At 44.9% G+C, this 25252-nt stretch overlaps 1 protein-coding gene across 2 annotated transcripts; it reads left to right on the forward strand.

The window, feature by feature from the left end:
• The first annotated feature begins 1761 nt into the window (after positions 1-1761).
• PCMTD2 (protein-L-isoaspartate (D-aspartate) O-methyltransferase domain containing 2) lies at positions 1762-24784 on the forward strand. Of its 2 annotated transcripts, none has more exons than XM_044296301.1 (6): positions 1762-1863; positions 15798-16118; positions 18011-18113; positions 18677-18848; positions 20008-20131; positions 22213-24784. In XM_044296301.1, the coding sequence occupies exons 2-6, from the start codon at positions 15812-15814 to the stop codon at positions 22596-22598; spliced, it is 1092 nt and encodes a 363-aa protein (XP_044152236.1). In that variant the 5' UTR covers positions 1762-1863; positions 15798-15811; the 3' UTR covers positions 22599-24784. The 2 variants fall into 2 exon arrangements, with proteins under 2 accessions (XP_044152236.1, XP_044152235.1); XM_044296300.1 differs by having other exon boundaries at positions 1826-1936.
• Positions 24785-25252: the final 468 nt, after the last annotated feature.

Consider the following 25252-nt stretch of genomic DNA (forward strand, 5'->3'; position numbering starts at 1 on the left):
AATTGGCATTTGGTGCGCAGTGTCGAGAGCGCGAATAGTGGGCCAGTTTTCTTAAAATCAACTGTGAATACCGCAATTTATCTGGACATCTTTAAAGGGACACTGGCAGGGCCAATAAGCATATTGAGGTATATATGGCACTACAGGTCTTATAATGGGTATTACAATCATATAAGTATCCCCCCTGTCCACATTATACATACAGTAAACTTTAAGTTTTATAACCTGCTCCAACGGTCTTCAATCTGCCTAAGGGGCGGCGTTTCACCTCTCTTGCGCCCAGCCAGCCTCCCCCAACTGCCGCTTAGAAGCACCGCCCAGCTCATGAATATTCAGTTTGCTAACAATCCACATCCTCTGAATAAACTCGAGGAAAACATCACAACATCTGCAACATCACAAACAGTATCAGCCAACATAAAATGCTGCCCCACTCACTCCTTGTTTGGTCTCCTTGCAACTCTCTACAGCTTCCTGCAATCTCTCCCTTGGTGGGAAGCAGGACTAGGCATTCTTCTTACTGGGGGCATTATTGGGGCATAACTATTACTGGGGGCACTAATGGGGGCATTATTCTTACTGGGGGCACTAATGGGGGCATTATTCTTACAGGGAGGCGCTAATGAGGGCATTCTTACTGGGAGCACTAATGGGGGCATTATTAACTCTGGGGCGCACTAATGGGCCATTAATTTTACTGGGGGGCACTAATGGAGGCATTAATTCTGGGTCGCACTAATGGGGGCATTATTAATGCGGTGGGATACTAATGGGGCATTATTAATTCTAGGCAGCACTAATGGGGGGGCATTAATATTATTGGGGGCACTAATGGAGGCATTATTCTTACTGGGGCACTAATGGTGGCATTATTTTTATAAGGGGGAGCTAATGAGGGCATTCTTACTGGGAGCACTAATGGAGGCATTATTAACTCTGGGGCCATTATTTTTACTGGGTTGCACTAATGGGGGCATTAATTCTGGGTTGCACTAATGGGGGCATTACTATTACTGGGGGGGCTCTAATAGGGGCATTACTAGTACTGGGAGGCACTAATGGGGGCAATACTATTACTGGGGGTATTAATATTACGGGGGCACTAATGGGGCGGCATTAATTCTAGGATGCGCTAATGAGAGCATTAATATTATTGGGGCACTAATGGAGGCATTATTATTACTGGGAGGCACTAATTGGGGTATTACTATTACTGGGGGCACTAATGGGGGCATTATTATTACTGGGAGGCACTAATTGGGGTATTACTATTACTGGGGGCACTAATGGGGGCATTATTAATGCGGTGGGGTACTAATGAGGTATTAATTCTGGGCAGCACTAATGGGACATTATTATTACTGGGAGGCACAAATGGGGGTATTACTATTACTGGGGGCACTATATTAATGCGGTGGGTACTAACGGGGCATTAATAATTCTGGGCAGCTCAAATAGGGGGGGCATTAATATTATTGGTAGCCACTGTATGACAGCAACTTGATATCTTGTGTTAAACCACGCCCCCACAACCACACCCACTTTGGGGTGTGTCTTAACTTGGCCAGTATTTTTTGTTAAGCAATGTGGACACACATGCTGTAAAGCCTGGCATTACTGCCGGGCTCACTAGTTTCCTCAGCGTCCCCTCCATGAAAGGATGTCGCCCTGAATAACAGAAATTTCCCGCCCATTGCATGCCTGCATCACGTGCCTGGGACGAGAACGGGCAGCGCTCGAGCAGTTAAGGGGGCGTGGGGCCAGTGCTCTGGGAGGGCGGTGCTGCGGCTGAGTCACGCCCATCTCATTAGCCTGTCTGGTGACGTAAGGCGCGGTCAGCTGGTACTGTGTTTACAGCAGGAGGTGAGCGAGTGTGGAGAGCGCGTCACTACCGAGCACCGACAACACCCTCGGCCTCCCGCCGTGCTTTACCGAGGTAACACGGCGAACGGTCCCCAGTCTGCCGGGGGACGGTGCGTGTGCAGGGCAGCAGGGGCAAACTCTGTAGGACGCAGGCCCGCTATGTCGTGCGGTAGTCAGACAGGGCTTGGAGCTATTCTGCTTAACCCCTGCAGGGGGAGCAGCGGAGTCCCGTGTGGTTGTGTTGTAGGGACCTGTGTGAGGACATTCCTCTTGAGTCCTGAAGGGGGCGTTTCTTTTGTAATGTATATTTAGTTGTGACGCGTATTTCACTGGTCGGGGTGTGCAGGTCCGCTTGCATCCTGCAGGTGGCGTGTTACGTGGTCTTTTACAGTGCTGCAGAATGTAGATGGAGCCTTTTTGGTGCGTATATGCTGCAGAAACGCATGTAAATCCGCATAGAAATGTGTGTGGCTCTGATGTGCTTCCACCTGCACCCGTGTGCAGATGGCCTCAGACTGCACCTGTGTTGTGTTGCTGCAGTTTTAGGGTGTCTGTAATCCATTGCAAATCTGCACATAGGAAAGTATAGAAAGCCTATAAGGCACTGTGTGACATTACAATGAATAAAAAAAACACCACAGAATAATAATAAAAAAATATATTAAAATAATTCCCAAAACTAGTTACAAATGCCTAATAGTACATTCTGCCTCTACCCAAATCAGATCCCCCCCCCCCCCCCCATACAGTTAAAAATGCAAAGATAGCGCAGCACAATAAGTAATCTCAGCATTGGTGCAAAAAAATATTTATCATCTCTATATCTATTTCCAAGTAAAAACTGCTTGAATAAAAGTGCAAAACGTTTATTTGCCCATATCTTGGCAAAGGTCCTGTGATAGGCATAGCGTTCCTTCCCTGTGCTGGCATCAGCCTCAGGGAAGGAACTGCGTATGATCTAGCTAACGCGTAGCAAGATTACAGTGATCTAGCTTTGTGTCGTCGGCAGGGCAAGGAGAAGATTCGGCGGATGCGGGGCGGTGCTGGGCTCCTTTACAGTGGGCGTGGCTGGGCTCCGGAAACATTTACATATCTTACATTTTTGTTTGTTTTTTACACAATAAAAGCACACAGAGCTATGGGGACTGGATATTGCGGATGTGCTAGCGGTGATCCAGCAATCCATGTCCATTAACAGATTTATTTAACCAATCACTGGTAACAGGAGTCGTCCCAGAAGATTGGAAATTAGTAAATGTTGTGCCCATTCACAAGAAAGGTAGTAGGGAGGAATCGGGCAACTATAGGCCAGTAAGCCTGACATCAATAGTGGGGAAATTAATGGAAACCATACTTAAGGAGAGGATTGTGGAACATCTAAAATCCCATGGATTGAAAGATGTAAAACAGCATGGGTTTACTTCAGGGAGATCATGTCAAACTAATCTTATTTTTTTTTTTTTTTTTTTTTGGATTGGGTGACTAAAATAATAGATGGAGGAGGTGCAGTAGACATCGCTTATCTAGACTTCAGTAAGGCTTTTGATACTGTCCCACATAGAAGGCTTATCAATAAATTGCATGTCTTTGGGCTTGGACTCCCATATTGTTGAATGGATTAGGCAGTGGCTGAGGGACAGGCCACAGAGGGTTGTAGTCAATGGAGTATATTCAGACCAAGGTCTTGTTACCAGTGGGGTACCTCAGGGATCTGTTCTGGGACCCATATTGTTTAATATCTTTATCAGCGAAATTGCAGAAGGCCTCAATGGTAAGGTGTGTCTTTTTGCTGATGACACAAAGATTTGTAACAGGGTTGATGTTCCTGGAGGGATACACCAAATGGAAAAGGACTTAGGAAAACTAGAGGAATGGTCAAAAATCTGGCAACTAAAATTTAATGTGGATAAGTGCAAAATAATGCACCTGGGACGTAAAAACCCAAGAGCAGAATATAAAATCTGTGATACAGTCCTAACCTTAGTATCTGAGGAAAGGGATTTAGGGATCATTATTTCAGAAGACTTAAAGGGGTTGTCCGGGTTCAGAGCTGAACCCGGACATACCCATATTTTCACCCCGGCAGCCCCTCTGAGCCTAGCATCGGAGCATCTCATGCTCCGATGCGCTCCAGTGCCCTGCGCTAGATCGTGCAGGGCACGGGCTCTTGTGTTTTCATAAACACACTGCCGGGCGGTAACTTCCGCCCAGCGGTGTTCGGTGACGTCACCGGCTCTGAGGGGCGGGCTTTAGCTCTGCCAGAGCCGTTTTACTGGCTAGGGCAGAGCCAAATACCGCCCATCAGTGCCGGTGACGTCACCGGGGTTCCTCTCAGCCTCATAGAGAGCCCCGGTACGTCACCAGAACTCAGAAAAATGCCTTTGCCCTGCGCAATTTAGCGCAGGGCAAAGGAGAGCATCGGAGCATGAACTGCTCCGATGCTCATGTCAGGGGGGCTGCCTGGGTGAAAATGGAGGGCTGTCCAGGTTCAGCTCTGAACCTGGACAACCCCTTTAAAGGTAGGCAGACAATGTCATAGAGCAGCAGGAAATGCTAGCAGAATGCTTGGGTGTATAGGGAGAGGCATTACCAGTAGAAAGAGGGAGGTGCTCATGCCGCTCTACAGAGCACTAGTGAGACCTCATTTGGAGTATTGTGCTCAGTACTGGAGACCATATCTCCAGAAGGATATTGATACTTTGGAGAGAGTTCAGAGAAGAGCTACTAAACTGGTACATGGATTGCAGGATAAAACTTACCAGGAAAGATTAAAGGACCTTAACATGTAAAGCTTGGAAGAAAGACGAGACAGAGGGGATATGATAGAAACTTTTAAATACATAAAGGGAATCGACAAGGTAAAGGAGGAGAGAATATTTAAAAGAAGAAAAACTGCTACAAGAGGACATAGTTTTAAATTAGAGAGGGAAAGGTTTAAAAGTAATATCAGGAAGTATTACTTTACTGAGAGTAGTGGATCCATGGAATAGCCTTCCTGCAGAAGTGGTAGCTGCAAATACAGTGGAGGAGTTTAAGCATGCATGGGATAGGCATAAGGCTATCCTTCATATAAGATAGGGCCAGGGGCTATCCATAGTATTCAGTATATTGGGCAGACTAGATGGGCCAAATGATTCTTATCTGCCGACACATTCTATGTTTCTCAGCAGTATACCCAAAATCGGGTTTTGCCTGTTCTCCCTTTGAACCCCTGACAGAGATATCTCTTACTTTTCTGACTCTAAAAACATTTTTTTTTTTTTTTTAACCGAGGGATCGGAAAAGCCTTTCTCAGGATTCAAAGGATAGAATTGTGTTGATTTTCGATCAGCCCTTTTTGCGTAAATTAGTCTCTGACTTTCACAAACAGCAGGAGATTGTTCTTCCCTAAGGCCTCTTGCACACAAATGTATTTTTTCGTGTCCGTTCCTTTAAGAAAACATACAACTTGTCCTATTATTGTCTGCAAATAATGTTCCGTCGCTCCATTTAAGTCAATGGGTTTGCAAAAAATACAGAATGCATACGGAACACATCCGTATTTTGCGGTTCCATGTCCACTTTGCCCATGTGTTTACTGTGTACATTACAGTAATGATTAGAAGTTTTCTGTTTGCGATTCACAAAAAAAAGGATTGCATATGTAAACCATAATGAGATGTTTTTTGCGGAAATGCAGAAACAAAAACAAAAAAATGGAACAACTGATCTGTGAAAAACCGACCTCAAAATACATACGGTTGTGTGAAAGAGGCCTAAGGCCTCATGCACATGACTGTTGTGTGTTTTGCGGATTCACAATACACAGATGGCGTCCGTGTGCATTCCGCAATTTGCGGAACGGCATTGACAACCATTAATATAACTGCCTATTCTTGTCCGCAAAATGGACAACAATAGGACAGGTTATATATTTTTTGCGAGCCACAGAACGGAGCAACGGATGCCAATACCACACGGAGTGCTGTCCGCGTCTTTTGCGGCCCCATTGAAGTGAATGGGTCCGCATCCAAGCCACAAATACTGCGGCTCAGATGTGGACCAAAACAACGGTCGTGTGCATGAGGCCTAATTCTGTGAAAACCCAAAATTTGAGAGAAGTAACCTTTCATAGGTACAATGTAAAATGCTTTCATTTGCAATATTTAGAAGCTACTAAAGGATGGAGTAAATCTGGTTCTTTTTTTGTTCAGTTCTAGAGAGCTTAATAAGGGATTCAGAGCCTCAAAGAGTTCTCTGGCTCGTTAGATAAAAGTATCAATTTGTGAAGTCTCTAAAGCCAGAGATAAAGATCCTCCAGTAAAGCTGAGGGCTCATTCCACTAGTCAGTATCAGCCTCCTGGGCAGAAAGGGCTGGAGCCTCCATGGAACAAGAGTCCTCAAATCCACATCCGTTTGTAAAACAATACGGGATCGATGTTAATTTATAACCGGATTTAGCACATGGCAGGACGATTCTGCAGGCTATAGTCCCACCCTAGTTGTATAATCTGGTATATCTCACTGTAGTGCAGTTGTGGAGGACAAAATGGAAAAACTGGATTACTTTAATTTACTTAATTTCTTCCTTTTTGTAAGTCCTTCATGATGGAATGGCATATTCGGAACCTCCCCCCCCCGCTTCACGTTCCAAGAAAAATGTGTATCACATTTTGTGATAGGACAGGAAACAACGCAGGAGCAGATGATTTAAAAACCCTCCTCCCCTTACCTATTCAGTCGTTTCCTGTCCTCGGGATATGTGGGAGCCTCTCCTGCAGTGCCAGGAATGTATGTTTGTTTCGCCCAGCCTTGATTCCCCCCCCCCCCCCCAACATTAGGTGGGAGGGCTGGTGCAGGGAACGGCGCTGCCTCCCTGACCTGTTCCTCGGACTAAGCTCTGCATGCAGGCATCCCCGGGCTTCCAATATTCCCAGATAAGGGGAAATTGCGCGGGATCCTGACCCGTGACGTCACCAGGCGAGATTCTCCTTGGGCAAGAGAATCTCCCGTTAATGCGGCCGCTTCCGGGGATAAGAGCGCAACTGCAGAATCATTCAAATGTGATAAGCTGGCTGAACAAGCGTGCACTCGCCGCCTGCAGTCATGCTTGCCCTCGTGGATATTGACCCCGCAAGGAAGCCTGGAGATGCCTCTGCCCTCAGCCCGGTAAGCCTCCTCCACTGGAGGACTTATTTCTTCTATCCTTTCTGTGTCTTTTAGTCTGCACAGCTCCTTGGGTGTTATTGGTGGCAGTGAAATTCCACCCTGGTGAAGGTTGTGGCCTTTTTAATATTCATGGCCCTATAGCCTATTTTTTTTTATTTTATTTAAATCGGGGCACTGAGACCATGGCACCTAAACCAGCCAGTGGAGATTCAGGACGCAGAAAGTGCGCTATCTGCAGGAAGTCCTTTGCCTCTAAATCTAAAAAAGCCTTATGTCAGAGTGCACCGAAAAAGTGGTTACATAATAGTCTCCCTCCCTTCCTTCCTTCCTTCCTAATTGCACCACAATCCCCACATCCATCAACGTCTCAGAAATCCCATACTTCTGAGGTGGCATTTGATCTGGATGAGGGGGAATTATCTGATCCGGACTCTGCTTCTTCAGATGACGGCTCGGGTAGACCTTTTGTTTCTCCCGGAAGAAACAGGCGGTCTTCTAAAGTCCATTAGAGCCACCATGGATATTGAAGATGTAAAGGAAGCCCATTCCATTCAGGATCAGTTGGTCCAGGGTCTGGGAGAAAGAAGGGTCTTCCCCCATCCATAATAACATTAAGTCTCTGATATCCAAAAGTGGAGTGATCCTGAAAGGAGAACGGCTGTAACAAATTCCTTTAAAAGAAAATATCCTTTTGCAGAGACCGAGTACAATCTGTGGGACAAGACGCCAAAGGTTGATGCCCCAGTTGTCCGTATTTCCCCAAAAAACTCTCTCCCGTTTGAAGATATCGGGCTCTTACAAGATCCCATTGACAAGAAATCGGAGAGTTTAATAAAAAAAAAAAAGCCTGGGCTATGCTGCGCCCTAGTATTGCTTATACCTGTACAGCCAGAACACTATCTGGCTTAATCAGTTAGGGGACCAAATAGCTGTGGGTATCCCAAGGGAAGAAATCTTGACCTCCTTTCCTATGTTAAAGGGAATCTGTCACCTCCAAAAACTAGGGATGTCCTGATACCGGACATTTGCATGAGTACTTGTACTCGCACAAATGTCGCTGATACCTGATGGCCGTGTAGCGGCAGGTCCTGTGTCCCAGATGACCAGCGGTGGGAACGGTGTTCTGTGAAATTTCCCTACCCTCGTCACTTCCTGTTGTGACGCGACCGCACCAGACATGACGTTTCCAGCTTTAGAAGGAGGTGTGCTGCGCAGGCGCACAATGACGGGGTAGGGAAATTTCACACCAGAGTTTGGGAGAAGGGGCCACCTAATGCGCTTGCGCCTTACTTCCCAGCTGGCTCAAGATGAACAGCGGCGGCTGCAGCGGTGGGGCTTCCGAGCAGCGGCGCTCCCAGCCGATCAGTGTGGGGACGGCAACTTGTCCCATGCGGTTGCCTAGCACTGGGAGGAAGTTAAAGCCACTTCCTCCCAGTACTCTGGTGCTTCTGCATGGGAAGGTTTACAGCAGGCCAGGTGGGTATGGTGCATGAAATGGATGAGAAATTCAGTTATTTTCTCTCCATTTCATGTTCAAACAGTGAATATAAAATAAGGTGGGGGGGGGGGGATGGGCATATAATAGTAATTCCCAACCAGTGTGCTTCCAGCTGTTGCAAAACTACACCTCCCAGCATGCCCAGACAGCCTCCGGGCATGCTGGGAGTTGTAGTTTTGCAACAGCTGGAGGCACATTGGTTGGAAAACACTGTTATATCCACATTTATTTTATTAACCCTTGTACAAAGGAGGAGTTATGCAGTTGTCCATAGCAACCAAATTCCAACTTTAATTTTTTCATTGCTATCAGCAACTGCGCTGCTGTTTCTTTGTACAAGGTTTGATGAATCTCCCCCTGTGACTAAATTAAATTGAAATTTGCTGTAAAAACATTACCACACCATAAATGGTATCGGTGAGTACTTAAAAAAAAAAAAAAAAGTATTGGTACTCGTACTGGTTTTTTAAATCCTTCTCAAATAATAGCCTTTATCCAGACATCCCTCAGATTCTTGGTTTATTACAGGCAGGATTGGATAAAGGTCTTGGGCCTGCTACACTCAAAGTACAGATATCGGCTTTAAGTGCTTTTCTAGATAGAAAGTTAGCAGACTCTCCTCTTATAAAAAATTTCTTAAAGGGGGCTGCGCGAAGGTTTCCTACTATCCTTTCAGTCATTCCACCCTGGGACCTAAACTTGGTCCTCAGCCTTGATGGAACCTTCATTTGAACCAGTGGATCAGATTCCTTTGAAACTACTCGCCTACAAAATAGTTTTTCTAGTAGCAATAACCACTGCAAGAAGGATTGGAGAAATCCAGGCGTTTTTCCTGCAAGCCTCCATATCTTCCGGTCCTGGACGGTCGTATAATTCTCAGGCATTGTCCATCCTTCCTTCCCAAGGTTGTCTCCAGGTTTCGTTGTGAACAGGAAGTTTCATTGCCTTCCTTTTGTCCATTTTTCCAACTAGTTGTTTCGGGTATCGAATTTTCAATACCCAATCAATACTTTTGTCCCGGTATCGATACGATACCAGGATTTGCCTTTTATTGCACAGCCTAGTATCAGAGAATATGGATTGCGCTGCTCTCAGCATGGCCATGTTCCATCAGCAACACGGGGAGAAGGAAGCAGTCTCTCCCTCCTCCTGTGCCGCTGCCACCAGTGGGAATGAAGGGGAGGGGAGGGGAGGGCACACTGTGCCACCAATGATAACTAATGTTTAATACATTACAAATACAGGCGGCAGAAACACATTGCCGGCACCTGACCTGTGACGGCGCTGCGTCCGCTGATCACAACTCCCTGTCAGAGGTCGGGTGCCGGCAATGTGTTTCTGCCGCCTGTATTTGTAATGCATTAAACGTTAATTATCATTGGTGGCGCAGTGCGCCCTCGACTCCCCCCAGTATTAAGTCATTGGTGGCAGTGGCCACAGAGTCCCCTCCCCTCCTCCTCAGTGGTGGCAGTGACAGCTTCTGATTGGAGCCCCAGCAGTGTAATCCTGTGGCTCCGATCGGTTACCATGGCAGCCAGGACGCTACTGAAGCCCTGGCTGTCAGTCAGCTCCCTGCTGATGTTTGTACTAATCACAGGGCAGCAGGGAGAGTGTAAGATCCTATTCACTCTAATAGAGCTCTATCAGGGTGAATTGGACAAGGGATTAAAAGATCCCAGGTTCTAGCCCCTAAGGGGGGAAATGGTTATTAATAAAACGTAAAAAAAAAAAAATATATGTATACTTTCTCAATTTTACATCTAAAATATATAAACAATAAATAAACATATTACATATCGCCACGTCCGAAAAGTCCAAACTATTAAAAAAATCTCCTGTGCGGTGAACGCTGTAAAAGAAAAATAAATAAAAACCGCGCGATTCGCCTTTGTTGTCACCTTGTCCACCCAAAAAATAGAATAGGACTGTTCGATTATGGGCCGGACGTTCCATAAAATGCGGAAAGCACGCAGCTTTTTTTTTTGCACGGTATCGAGCACGATCAAAACAACCCTATTTCCAACTACTGAAAAATTCCACAACCTGGATGTTAGAAGAAGCGTGTTATCTTACCGGTTACCTGGATGCCACAAATAGTTTCAGACAATCGGATCAGCTCTTCCTCCAATACCAAGGTCCTAACAAGGGAAAGGCGACCAGCAAGTTATCCATAGCAAGATGGATCAGGGATGTTATTTCCTTAGCCTATGTCCAGAAGGATCTCCATCCCCCTGCCAGGATAAGAGCTCACTCAACTAGGGCTGTGTCATCCTCCTGGGCAGAGTCTGCTTCAGTTTCTCTAGACCAGATCTGTAGAGCAGCTACGTGGGCAAGCTCTGACTTTTTTTTTTTCAATCATTGCAAACTAGATATTCTTAAGAACCAGGACTTTTCTTTTGGTCATAGAATCCTTTCTGCTGTCGTCCCTAGAGTTGATTACTCTGTTAATCCTCATGTAAGTGCCATTGTGGAGGCTATTTGAAAAACCAATTACCAGTAAGTAATTACTGTAACATTTTTACATATGAAAACACAAGAAAAACCATAAATGTGTTATTGCTGTAAAACCTTTAATTGTACTGACTCAGAGAATGGACAGGTCAGTTTTACCGCATAGGGGAACGGTGTAAAAACAGCCAGAAAACTATGGTGAGAACTATGGCTTTTTCTTTCCCCAGTTCTACTTCATATGGATTTTTTTTTTTCCCCATCCTCCCACTACATTGTATGCAATATAAGAAAGTTCAACATGTCCCCAAAAAACATTTTAAGAGGTGGAAAGGGCACTTTTGACCTAACAGTTATCCTTTGACAGAGTCATGGACACCTAAAGCTCCTTGAAGTCTGTCTCTATGCAGCCATTGGCCACCGGTATTGGGCAGGGATTTGCTGCTGTATTGCTGCCCCCTATCTCCCTGGCAGGTGGTTTGGCTGATTGGTGTACAGTGGTCCCTCAAGTTACTATATTAATTGGTTCCAGGACGACCATTGTATGTTGAAACCATTGTAACATGAGTAACCGGTTCCAAAGCCCCAAAATGTCGTCCAAGATCAGAGAAAATGGACACAGGTAAAACAAGTCCTTACATATAACAGTCAGGAATAGCTGCTAAGTAGCACCTAATCCAGCTATTTTATCAGAGAAGTGACCTTGATTGGTTGGATCTGAGTCTGAGGCATTGTATGTTAAGTCTAGTTTTAACTTGGTGTGGATAAAAAAAAAAGTATCTTGAAGGATCCCTGGGGTATACATTAATAATCCAGGACATACCGGTACGCCCTAACTTTAACTAGGCATTCCGGCGCCCTGGGGGTTAATCGCAACGGGATGCCGGCTGAAATCATTCAGCCGGCATCCTGTCACAATGCCAGGTAACCGCAGGTCAATTCGATCGCCGCAACCATATCGGCGATCGCCGCAAACCGCAGGTCAATTCAGACCTGCGACTTCGGCAGTTTCTGATCCCGCGGGGATCAGAAACTTTTGAAATGCCCAAAATGCCGATTTGCACCCCTGCATGATTTGTGGGCGGGTGTCGCAGGCGGGCGGTGCGGCAGGCGGGATCGCGATCCCCCGCCCGCCTCCCCTTGAAAATTTGTTGGCTTCTAGTGGTTATACCAGGGTGTCAGCACATTGCTGACACCCTGGTATAAACGGCTGACATCTGTGCAGATGTCAGCCGTTTAACCCTTTCTATACCGCAGTCCGTACGGTAAGGGAGCTCCCTACTGTACCTTTGCAGCCCCCCGATGGAGAGGGAGAGAGCTCCCAGACAGCCCCCCGCCAGCCCCATGTTCACCCTTCCCCCGTCTGCGAAGTTGTGGCAGATGGGGAAGGTTCCCATAGCAACAGGACGCCTTCTCAGGCGTCCTGCTGTCCATGGTGCTGAACAGATCTATGCTAAAAGCATAGATCTGTTCAGTGTAAGTAAAATACAGTACAGAACCCTATATAGGGTTCTGTACTGTATTATACAGACATCAGACCCACTGGATCTTCAAGAACCAAGTGGGTCTGGGTCAAAAAAAAGTGAAAAAAGTTTATCACTGAATAAAAAATAAAAAAATACACTACACATATTGGGTATCGCCGCGTCCGTAACGACCTGATCTATAAAACTGTCATTTTACTTTCCCCGCATGGTGAACGCCATAAAAAAAACTATGAGAATTGAAATTTTGCCCACCTTGCTTCCCAAAAAAAGGTAATAAAAGTGATCAAAAAAGTCGCATGTACGCCAAAATAGTACCAATCAAACAGTCATCTCATCCCACAAAAAATCATACCCTACCCAAGATAATCGCCGAAAAACTGAAAAAACTATGGCTCTTAGACTATGGAAACACTAAACTTTTTTTTATTTTATTTTTTGTTTCAAAAAATGAAATCATTGTGTAAAACTTACATAAATAAAAAAGTATGCATATTGGGCATCGCCGCGTCCGTATCGACGGGCTCTATAAAAATATCACATGACCTATCCCCTCAGGTGACCACCGTAAAAAAATAAAAACTGTGTAAAAAAAAAAGCCATTTTTTTGTCATCTTGCGTCACAAAAAGTGTAATAGCAAGCGATAAAAAAGTCATATGCACCCCAAAATAGTGCCAATCAAACTGTCATCTCATCCCGCAAAAAATGTGACCCTACTAAAGATAATCGCCCAAAAACTGAAAAAACTATGGCTCTTAGACTATGGAGACACTAAAACATTTTTTGGGTTTAAAAAAATAATAATAATTGTATACATATTAGGTATCACCGCGTCCGTGACAACCTGCTCTATAAAATTACCACATGATCTAACCTGTCAGATGAATGTTGTAAATAACAAAAAAAAAAGTGCCAACCTTGCCGCACTAAAAGTGTAATATAGAGCAACCGAAAATCATATGTACCCTAAACTAGTACCAAAAAAACTGCCACCCTATCCCGTAGTTTCTAAAATGGGGTCACTTTTTTGGAGTTTCTACTCTAGGGGTGCAAATGGGACATGGTGTCAAAAAACCAGTCCAGCAAAATCTGGCTTTCAAAAACCATACGGCGCACCTTTCACTCTACGCCCCGCTGTATGGCCGTACAGTAGTTTACGGCTACATATGGGGGTGTTTCTGTAAACTACAGAATTAGGGCCATAAATGATGAGTTTTGTTTGGCTGTTAACCCTTGCTTTGTAACTGGGAAAAAAAATGTTAAAATTTAAAATCTGCCAAAAAGTGAAATTTTGAAATTGTATCTCTATTTTCCATTAAATCTTGTGCAACACCTAAAGGGTTAACAAAGTTTGTAAAATCAGTTTTGAATACCTTGAGGGGTGTGGTTTCTTAGATGGGGTCACTTTTATGGAGTTTCTACTCTAGGGGTGCATCAGGGGGCTTCAAATGGGACATGGAGTCAAACCAGTCCAGCAAAATCTGGCTTCCAAAACCCATACGGCGCAACTTTCACTCTACGCCCCGCTGTGTGGCCGTACAGTAGTTTACGGCCACATATGGGGTGTTTCTGTAAATGGCAGAGTCAGGGCAATAAAGATACAGTCTTGTTTGGCTGTTAACCCTTGCTTTTTTAGTGTTAAAAATGGGTTAAAATGGAAAATTAGGCAACAAAATGAAATTCTCAAATTTCATCCCCATTTGCCAATAACTCTTGTGCAACACCTAAAGTGTTAACAAAGTTTGTAAAATCAGTTTTGAATACCTTGAGGGTGTAGTTTATAGAATGGGGTCATTTTTGGGTGGTTTCTATTATGTAAGCCTCGCAAAGTGACTTCAGACCTGTAGTGGTCCCTAAAAATTGGGTTTTTGTAAATTTCTGAAAAATCTCAAAATTTGCTTAAACTTCTAAGCCTTGTAACATCCCCAAAAAATAAAATATCATTCCCCAAATAATTCAAACATGAAGTAGACATATGGGGAATGTAAAGTCATCACAATTTTGGGGGGTATTACTACGTATTACAGAAGTAGAGAAACTGAAACTTTGAAATTTTGCAATTTTTTTTCCAAATTTTGGGTAAATTAGGTTTTTTTTTTTTTTTTTTTATGCTAAAATATATATTTTTTTTACTTCATTTTACCAGTGTCATGAAGTACAATATGTGACGAAAAAAACAATCTCAGAATGGCCTGGATACGTCAGTGTTTTAAAGTTATGAGCACTTAGTGACACTGGTCAGATTTGCAAAAAATGGCCAAGTCCTTAAGGTGAAATAGGGCTGAGTCCTTAAGGGGTTAATATCTGTAGACTAAATTTTCCTTCCTCTTAAAGTGGAAATATGATCATATACCCAATGTGACACTGTGGCAACTGTATGGTGCCCAGGGGGTATTGTGCATCGCTCCTGTTATAATTGATAGGACACGTGGCTAATACTTTGCGGACATCGTTGGGTCGTGGGATGGCAGCTGTACCACAAAATGTGCGGTAGTAACCCTGTGCACTGGATGTTAGATGTAATTGGAAAGGCATTTTAAAAACCTCACTGTAAGGGCTCATGCACACAAATGTGCAGTGTTTTGTGGGTCCGCAAATTGCCGAACAAAACAGGCGGCCCATTATAGAAATGATTATTCTTGTCCGCAAAATGGACAAGAATAGGACATGATTTATAATGTTTGCGGGGCCACGGAACGGAGCAACTGTCCGCATCTTTTCAGCCCCATTGAAGTGAATGGGTCCATATCCGAGCCACGTTCGTGTGGATGCTCCCTATAGCTGACCCTGCATTAGGGATTTCAGATGGCCATCTTCAGAATGATTTGTCATTCATGGTTGGTCTGTGAAAGATGTCATCTTGAAGAACTATGGCACAACTTAAAATGACAAGTCACTGATAATTCCCTGCCTTGATCCATGGAAAGCACTCAACAATGAGCACAAAAATGCAACACTGCAGATCAACTTTTTGGCATCTGTCACTCAGTCATGAATATGGGCCAATGGTTGGCAGAAAATGGTCTCGGTCTGATTTGCATCCAGTTCCCCTCTGTTCTCTGGCTCTAAACCTAGCGGCTTCGCTGTCACAAGCGGGTGATTCGGTTGGAGCTCCTAGCAGTGAGGCCCCTTTGGTTAACCTTCCTCAGAGTGGTTTCCACGCAGTGAGTCTCGTCTGTAGAAGTCATCTGGTGCACCAAGAAAATGTTTCCTGATAGAATTTGGTTGCTATCAATAAAGCCATTGCCTGTGAGTTTGTGGATCCCCTACTGGGGGTAATGGTACCTTTTGACCCCTATACAATGTGAAGACTTAAATTCTCTGTTCTGCTTCATTTTTATTTTTTCCTGAACAGGGTCTCTAATCAAAATGGGAGGGGCGGTGAGTGCCGGTGAGGACAATGATGACCTGATCGACAACTTAAAGGAAGCTCAGTACATCCGCACTGAAGAGGTGGAGCAGGCCTTTCGTGCCATTGACCGTGCGGATTACTACCTGGATGAATTTAAGGAAATAGCATATAAGGACTTGGCTTGGAAGCATGGCAACATCCATCTGTCAGCCCCCTGCATTTATTCCGAGGTGATGGAGGCTCTGGAATTACAGCCCGGCCTGTCCTTCCTGAACTTGGGCAGCGGCACTGGATATTTAAGCACTATGGTGGGACTCATCTTGGGTGAGTAGTGGCTGTGCTGTGTTTTGATCTTGTGTTTTTTTTTTTTTTGTTTCCATTCCTCATAATGTTCATGACCCGTTTCTGTCATTAATGGAAACCATCGTATTAGCACCCAGAAACTGAAAACTTGGAGGTCTAGATGTGATTACACAGCTGAGGTTTCGTCACAATGTAGGTCCAGGAAATATGAATCTTACAGTAGTGAATGGATACATAGTAAGAAATCAGCCATGTGATCAAATTATATTAGCAAGTTGCAGAACTTATTACCCAATGATTACATTTTACTTAAAGGGTTGTCCAGGGATAAGTAGTTTTACCTAATGCCGACAGCCTTCCTAAGTAAGTGAAAGATTCATACTTACCTGCTCCCCGCCACTCTGGTCCTCTGCGATGGCTCCAGTATGTCCATCTTCTGCTCCAAGTGGCACGTCACTGCTGAAGCCATTCATTGGCTGCAGCGGAGCATATGACCATGCCCATGCTGCGCCAGAAGTAAACTAGTCAAGGACCGGAAGATCGACATACTAGAGCCATCGCCGGGACTGACTGAGCATAGATCCTACAGGGAAACTTCCCAGTGGGCCGATGCCCAGGGGGCTGACCAAGGCCTCCTCACAAGGCGTTGGTCGGGTCCATAGCGATCTGATGCTCTTGGCATTAATTAATGCTAGGAGCACCCATTACAGGGGTACTCAACTACTTTTTGTAAAGGTCCACATAATTGGCTCTGCTGTGAGGTGGAGGTCCAGACTGAACACCAACAGGTGTGGGTACTGCACACAGATTGGAGGCCATTAAATTAATAGTCCTATGTACCCCACATTTCTAGAATGCCCCTAGGAGGGCCACTTACCACTGACTGTTGGGGCACTCTGCTGTTATTGATGCTGCCATAGTACAGAGGGACTCTGTCCACTCACTGACTATAGGGGCACCCTGGCTTATTTCATGGGGGGGTTTAGTGCTTGTGTGTAAGGGGCATGTGGATGACTCGGCTCAGACAGGCTGATACAGGTCATACACACAGGGAGATCAGTCCAGTCCTCAGATAACACAGTGGAGATGTTAGCCCCCTCTGCCCTGCCGCCCTGACCTGGTGCAGATACTGACCTCTCCTCCTTACAGCCCACATGTAGAGGCCACTTCTCCATGCAGAAGTTGAAGAAACCTGCTCTGCACATCGACAACCTGCTATTGCAGACTCACTCAGGGCAGAAGTGATGTAGGCAAAGCCAACTCCTCCCTCCCTACCAGTGATTGGTAGTTCGTGTGAAGCTGCCTGTGTGCAGCACATCGATTGGCTGGAACACCTCCCAGGTCCTGTCCTGCTTCTTCCCCCTCACTGGCTGTACGACAGGTCCTTTCTCTTCTGCCTTCTCTCTTCTCATTTGGTCCAGACAGCTGGCGTCCCCGCTCCAGATTCGGACTGCGGTCTGTGAGTTGAGTACCCTGATCTATTACTGATGCCCCTGGCTGGCAGAAGAAAATGCCCTCCTGTATTTTATTTTATTTTTTTCCAGGGCCACTTTAACTTTTCAGTCCGCCCCGGCCATTGCAGAGGACCAGAATGGTGGGGAGCAGGTAAGTATGAATCTTTCACTTGCTGACGGCATTAGGTAAAAAACTACTTCTTCACGGACAGCCTCATTTGTGGGGTTTCTAGAACACATTGAGGGCTGTTACTGAATGTTACATATCATTGGGATGGGGACCATGTTGCAGACCTGAACAGTCTGTCTGTTAGCTGCTCCTCTCCCTGCCTCACACATCAGCTCTTACTATATATTGTATGTATGCCCGCTGGAATTTTTAATGTAATTCTTGCAGCTGACGTGACATTGGCTCCCCCTGTTGTTGGTGCTTGCACTAACCTTTATCTCTGTCATCAGGGCCTTATGGCTTGAACCATGGAGTTGAGCTTCACCCAGACGTCATTGAATATGCAAAGCAGAAGTTGGATCAGTTCATCCGAACAAGCGACAGCTTCGACAAGTATGGCTGCTGTCTGTGGCCTGTATTGGTTTGGGAGGGTGCAGGTTTGCAGGAGCGTTGAGCAATGAAACTCTTTGGAGATATGGATGTTGCCTGTGCCCTGTCTAATGCTCGAACTATGCCAACAAAGGGGCGTATGTCCTTACACTGTCCAAGCAGTGCCAGTCTATATAAATTTCGTGATCCTAGTATGGCACTATCATTTTGGACAGAATAAACCCGTTTCAAGTCTGTCAGTTCATTAACGTGTACAACGATGCTTTTCAGTGGCGAGCTGCCTTCTTCGTCAGTTATCGCATACGGTGCCATACTAGGATCAAGATTTTTCTGATTCTTTCTTCACTGCTGCGTCTAGCTACAAGATGCTACTGCGCCAGTCCGGATCCAACGCAGCAGACCTGGGGCACGAATGTATACTCGCTCACATATGTGTACAAGCTACACAATCAGATGATGTATTGCACCATTCACTGTTACTTCTTTCTTCTCTTTTGCTGATTAGGCAGCACTCAGTTTAACATTTATGAATACATTGACAATTTCCGAATGCCTTCCTCCCCAAGGTTTGACTTCTGTGAACCGTCCTTTGTGGCTGGCAACTGTCTGGAAATCTCTCTGGAATCTTCAGCTTACGATCGCGTGTACTGTGGAGCCGGGGTACAGAAGGAGCATGAGGAATACATGAAGAACTTTTTAAAAGTGGGCGGGATCCTTGTGATGCCACTCGAAGAGAAGGTAGCGCCATAGATTGTGTCTTTTTAGAAAAGTTTATCTGTATATTTGGAAAATTTGTGCTGTTACTTTTGAATATAATGTTGTAGTGATTACAGCTTTCTTTTTATACCAAGCTCCAAATCCCCTGCGTAGACTATTAACCTGCGACATGCTGGCTATATGCTACTTAGGAGAGTTTACTATTGACTGTTTACACTTTGAGCTTCAGGGGGTTGTGCCAAGTTTTTAGGTTTTATTTTCCCCTATCCTATAACTAGCTGATCGCTGGGGTCTGACCACTGGGACTCCCACCGATCACGAAAATGAAGCGGCAGGTCGTGCATGCGCAATGCTGCACTGTTCATTTTCTGTGGGCGTGCCGGAGATGGCTGTGCACTATAGGGAGGGGGAGGGGGGTGAAATGCATATGAAAACGACAGTAAAGGTACCTTCCATAAAACATAACTGTTAATTAAGATGACTGTTTGTTTTATTTTGAGCACTTTAGTCATCTTAATTAAAAGTTAAGTTTTATTGAAGGTACCTTTTCAGTCGCTTACTTTGCACAGTTCTCTGGTACCTATATAGGACATCCGGGTAGCTGTACCTACGTATCGGCTTAGTTTATTTGGTTGGGTGAAATGCTTACACTGAAGACCCGTGCATCTTCAGTTTGTAGGACGAAGGGATATGTTTCTCTACAACACAGGATACAAGAACTAGATTGAACAATGACTTTGAGATTTTTAGGGCTCCTGCATACTGTATCCATTTTTGCAGTCTGCAAAACGCGGATACCAGCCGAGAGTCTGCCCCCCCCCCCCCCCTGGCTGTAGAACGGATGTGGACGGCACGCAGGTGTGATTGTCCTCATCTTTTGAGGCCCCATTGAGATAAACAGGTCTGCATCTGATCCACACAAAATGCGGATTGCATGCGGGTAAAAACTATGGCCATGTGCACGAGGCTTTATTCTGCTAGCCCTATCAAGGCATCAAGACGACTGCCACATTGCACTGAGACCTTACTGCTGAGAAGTTGGTCACTTTGTTCTCTCATCAGCTCTTAAGTAGTAGCAGAGCCCCCCATAATGGATTATTATATAGAGATGGATTATCTTCACTTATCCATCTCTTTTTTTTTTTTTTTTTTTTTTTTTTTTTTTTTTTTTCTGTTTTAGCTCACAAAGATAACCCGCACTGGTCTAACATCCTGGGAAACCAAGAAGATCCTGGCTGTGTCATTTGCTCCGCTAGTGCAAATAACTAAAGTCGACAATGGAAGGAGACACCCCCTCCATCTTCGTAAGTACCCCGAATCCTTAGGCAGCTGTGAAATAAAGCAGACAGATATTGTCCAGCGTCCATAATGTGGGTCTTTTTCCATCCCTCTGCTTGGCTTATGTATGAATTTCTTTGCTGTGCGTCTTTTCCCAGTGGACAGACACTTCTGGTGTGCTATTCATTACTTTTGGTACCGTTACCTGCTGTGCATAGCACTCTGAGGTAATCGGATGTTCTCATCCTGTCCTGCCTCCCCTCTCCCAACATGGCTCACAGAGAAAAGGTCTATTCCAGAGGTCAACAACCTCCGGCACTCCAGCTGTTCAGAAACTACAACTCCCAGAATGCCTAATTCACTTTCATGGTAGATAGAAGAACAGCCAAGCATGTTTGCATGCTAGGAGTTGTAGTTTCACAGATGGAACATTCATGCAGTGCCTTTAGTCTGCAGTAACGTGAGGGCGATAATGCCCCCCCCCCCCTATCAGATAAACTCCTTATTCTATGTATTTGCGTATATTAGTGAATTATGTCAAATGAATCCCAAGAGCTACACTGTATCCAGTGGCGTACCGTCAATATAGGCAGACCACGCACTGGCTATGGGGCCCGTGAGGTTAGGGGGCCCGGCCAGGCTGCGTGGCTCCGCCCCCTTTCCGACCTGAATATTCGCTGCATAAGTTAACAGTAGAGATTTAAATACTGGCAATGGGGCGTTTGGGTCGGCAGCCCTCGGCCCAAACGCCCCAGTGCCATTACAGTTTTAGATTTTCATTTGGCATTATACACAGCGCTAGTGCTGCGCTGACAACAGCAGGCTGGAAGGAGGGAGAGTGAGCAGCCGATTCCTCCAATCAGGAAGCAGCTCACTGCCTGATGTGCCCGCCCCTCTGTGATGTCTTTGCTCCCACACCTAGCACCACGGTAAAGTACCAGCTCTGCATCTACTTTCTCAGCAGTGATGTCCCACATGCTTACCCTCCTCTGGGTCTTCCTGCCCTTCTCTTGCTTGTTAACCCCCAGCACTGCCTTCACTGTTCCTAGGCTGTGTGAGAGGGCAGAAGGAAGCAGCAGCAGAAGTGCTCTGCATGATAGAGCTGAGGTGAGAGGAGCTGACAGGAGGACGGGCTGTTTGCTGCAGCAGTGTGACTGTACTCAGAGCTGTTAGGGTCAGCCTCAGCTCTGCTCACTGTAGTGCATATATATATTCTTTCACATGGGACCTGAGGCATGTGCTGGATGCTCCAGATAGACTACCTCTCAGTGAAGGATGGGACATGACTAAAATTGCTCAGCTCTGCTCCCTGTTAATAACAAAGGGAGAAGTTGAGCTGTGAGACAGAGATCTAATGCTGTGGACCTGCAGAAGATCTGTCCCAGGGGTCACATTGACCAGTGTGGACAGTTCTGCTGCAGTAATTAATCCTCTGATTTACACCAATCATAAAATAAATAAAACTTAAAGGGTTAGGGTCCATTCACACGTCCGTTGTTTCTTTCCTGATCTGTTCCGTTTTTTGCGGAACAGATCTGGACCAGTTCTGTACCCATTCATTTTCAATGGGTCCTGAAAAAAATCGGACAGCTTAATGTCTGATTTTTTTTTTCAGGACCCATTGAAAATGAATGGATACAGAACTGGTCCAGATCTGTTCCGCAAAAAAACGGAACAGATCAGGAAAGAAACAACGGATGTGTGAATGGACCCTGAGGCCGAGTTCATGTCCCGTTTTTTCCATCCGTTTCATGTATACATACAGTGGCATCCTTCATCATAGAGTTTGAAAGAAAAATGTATATGTTAACCTATACGGTTTTTCTACTGGACGCTGCAGGATAGAAAAACATAGGGTGCAGCACTTTATCCCCCCCCCCCCCAACATATAAGTAAAAAACGTGATGTGACCACAGCCTAACCTTTTATTTAGCTCCTAATGTACCCCGCACCTTCACTAATCAGCTTTAATAATTAAACTTTTTATTGGGGGGGGGGGGGGGGGCCCAATTCTGAGTTTTGCTATGGGGCCCCATGATTTCTATGTACGCCCCTGACTGTATCTTTTATAATGAGAAAAATATCAATCGAGCTCTTTCTTTCTTAGCTCCTCCAAACGTGCGCTCCTTGCAAGACTTGGCTCGCATTGCCATCAGGGGACGTATTAAGAAGACCATCAAACATGAGGTCACCTGCAGGGGAGTTGGGGGGAGCCTAAAACCCCAACGCCGCTACAAACGTAAGCGCCTGCGCCGACGCCGTATGGAGACCATAGTCTTCCTTGACAAAGAAGTGTTTGCCAGCCGCATCCCAAACCCCTTTGATGACAACAACAACTGTGAAGATGTGGAGGAGGACCCAAGAGAAGAGGAAGAACGAGTGGTCATTGACACAAAGCCAGAGCCTCTTGTTAACTTTCTCAGAGAGAAAATTCTGAGTCTGCCTCTTCCAGATCCTCTGAAATACTATCTGCTCTACTACCGAGAAAAATAAACCCCAGGACAATATGGAGGTCTTCTGACTGCACCAATATTTTTTTTCCCCTTTAAACTGGCTGGCATCTGGTCTTATGGGGATGACGGCCAGTCCCTTTTGCCTTCTTGACCATTGTATCTCCAGCTCTGCAGCCAGTTTCTTCTATAGCTCAAGCAACCAAGTCGAATCCAGAATGTCCATGGACTCTGACACTTTCCATCCTTTTGCTTTCCTCTAAGGATTGATTGCACTTCTATAGAAGCCCCTTGGGTGCTTTGTCTAGCAGAGCAGCCCTTTAAAAGCACAGCTCTTTTCCACTCTCCTTCCAATCCTAGAACCCCACTTGGCTACATCTTTGACCTATGGTGGTTTATCTGCAACATTGAAAAGGTCATAGGTTTTTGACCTAATGTGGGGATTATAGGGGGTACTGTACTAGTCACTCTTGCAGGTACTATTGTCTCTGTAGAAAACATGCTATACCGGAGCATTCGCCAGAAACCAGAGCTTTTAGTGCATTCGGCATAGGTGGTGCCCTAAATGCTAAATCCCTTTAAGTAATGTTGCAGGTATATTGGTGTTCAAACCTTTCATAGAAATAAGAAACTAATTCAGGGTAAGCATGATGGAGCGTCAATTACCTTGCAAACTATGCACAATTTTGCAAGTGATATCTATACTGGATCCATCTGGAAGTACAGGTGCCTGTCAGTTATTGGGTACAATACAACAGCTTGCATGTTAATACCTCTGCTTCCAGTACCTTCTGATACTGCTGGACAGAGCAAGCTATCATTCAACAAGCACACCTGTCCTATTTAATGCCATTTTGAGCCCCTGCGCCAACACTGGTTGACACAGTCTGTCGTGTGGAGTAACCACAGTGTAAAAATGATCAATGGACCATATCATTGACCTACTCTTTTATTAGAGCAAGTGAAATGTGCAAATGTCATAAAGTGGCATGTAATTCTGAGTCATCTGTATATTCTCAATAGCCTGTTGGACTTTACAGATTCCAGTGACGCAGAGGCTTGGCTTGATCGGTAAGCATTTTTAGTTATATACAGGAAATTACAGCTCAAATGCTAGATTATAGATGGACTTGAATTGTGTGTGTGGTCAATGGATCAATGCAACCTGCTGTGCTTGGGTGTTGCCACAAGGTGGAGCTAGGTTACAAGCCTCAATACAGTGGAAAAGTCAATGCAGTCTGTAGTGCTGGAGTGTAGCCACTAGGTGGAGCTCCAATACATGAATTGTACAGTGACTGGTCCGTTTAGGTTGTTTTGCTGGAGTTCAGGCACAAGGTGGAGCAGTAAAGCTCCAGTATGGTTGAGCTATGAGTGAGGGGGTGGTTCAGTGTTGTATTTGGAGATGTTGAAGCCCATTGTGTGTGAGTCACAGGTTATGTTTAGGGTATATGTAAATTAAGCAACAAAAAAGGCACACTGGGCAGTATTCAGTATGTGGTATTTGTTAAAAGGGACCTAACGTGCATCTGAAAGCAAGGAGGTGTCTCTTCCCTTCAAGATTTTTTGCTACTTAAACCAAACCCTAAGGCTACATGCACACGACAGGGGAAAAAAACGTCCTTTAAAAACTGACATTTTCACTGATTCCTTTCTGAGAAAAGGACATTAAAAATAGACCTATTCAATTGCATGGGGGCAGTCGGTGGAAAAACGGACAAGATAGAACATGTTCTATTTTGAAATCCCCCCCCCCCCCCCTATGAACAGTCAAAAAAAAAAAAACTGCCATTGAATAACCCCTATAGACTACCATTGGTCTTACAACAGACTTGTAATGCCTGTTAAAACAATGTACTTCACATGTCTTTTTCACTGTCATGTGCATATAGCCTAATAAAATAAATGCTTTGGAAAGAAAAAAAACAATCTCTACATTAAGTATGTTGCCTTTCAGTAATGGTGGGGAGTACTATTTAATAGAGGAGAGCGGCGTGCCACAGTGAGGTGGGTTTAGGTTCTGTCATCCCTAACTACTTTGCTGTTTCATTTGAGCTCATTGCAAGATTTGCTTAAGTGCCACATCACAATTCTTTTTCCTGCGCTTGTGCTGTTGGGTATGGTTCATGTTACAGCCGATGCATCCTGTATTACTTGTGCTAATTCAAGATTTATCAAATATTTTTTTTGTATATTTATGTAGTCTTTAAATAGAAATGTTTTTTTTCATAAGTTGTGTTAATGTGTTTTTTATATTTTTTTTATTTCCACATATAATTTATAGGGTAACTAACACACTTTTTTATTTTATTTTTTATATAACTGTATTTTAAACCATTCTAGAAGGCCTGTAAATCATTTTTGTAAATGCACTTTATTTGACGGTTTTAATGACAAAAGAAGCACAGCAGGTTCAGGGTGTCTCTAGCTTTTTGGAATCCTTAGACCAGTCCATGGCTGACATGTATACAGTGCACAGATTGCATAGGGGATGCAGTGAGCGCTGTATTGGCTGGAGCACTCTTCACAGTGCCCGCTCCACTCAGTCTGAGATGAGGGCCTGCATTGATGAGCTATACCAGGCTTTGGAGGAGCGGGCACAGGTAGGCGCAGCGATGAGTGCTCCTGCCAATGCTCCTTGTGGCAGCATTGTGCAATCCGTACAGTGCATACATGTCAGCCTCGTACTGGTGTACAGGT

Source organism: Bufo gargarizans, chromosome 6 (assembly GCF_014858855.1).
Source record: "Bufo gargarizans isolate SCDJY-AF-19 chromosome 6, ASM1485885v1, whole genome shotgun sequence".
Classification (NCBI taxonomy): Eukaryota; Metazoa; Chordata; class Amphibia; order Anura; family Bufonidae; genus Bufo; species Bufo gargarizans.

Coding starts and splice junctions, on each gene's coding strand:
- PCMTD2 (XM_044296301.1), top strand. CDS start 15,812: ATGGGAGGGGCGGTGAGTGCCGGTGAGGACAATGATGACCTGATCGAC. Junction 18,849..20,007: donor TGATGCCACTCGAAGAGAAG/GTAGCGCCATAG, acceptor TTTCTGTTTTAG/CTCACAAAGATAACCCGCAC. Junction 20,132..22,212: donor GAGACACCCCCTCCATCTTC/GTAAGTACCCCG, acceptor TTTCTTTCTTAG/CTCCTCCAAACGTGCGCTCC.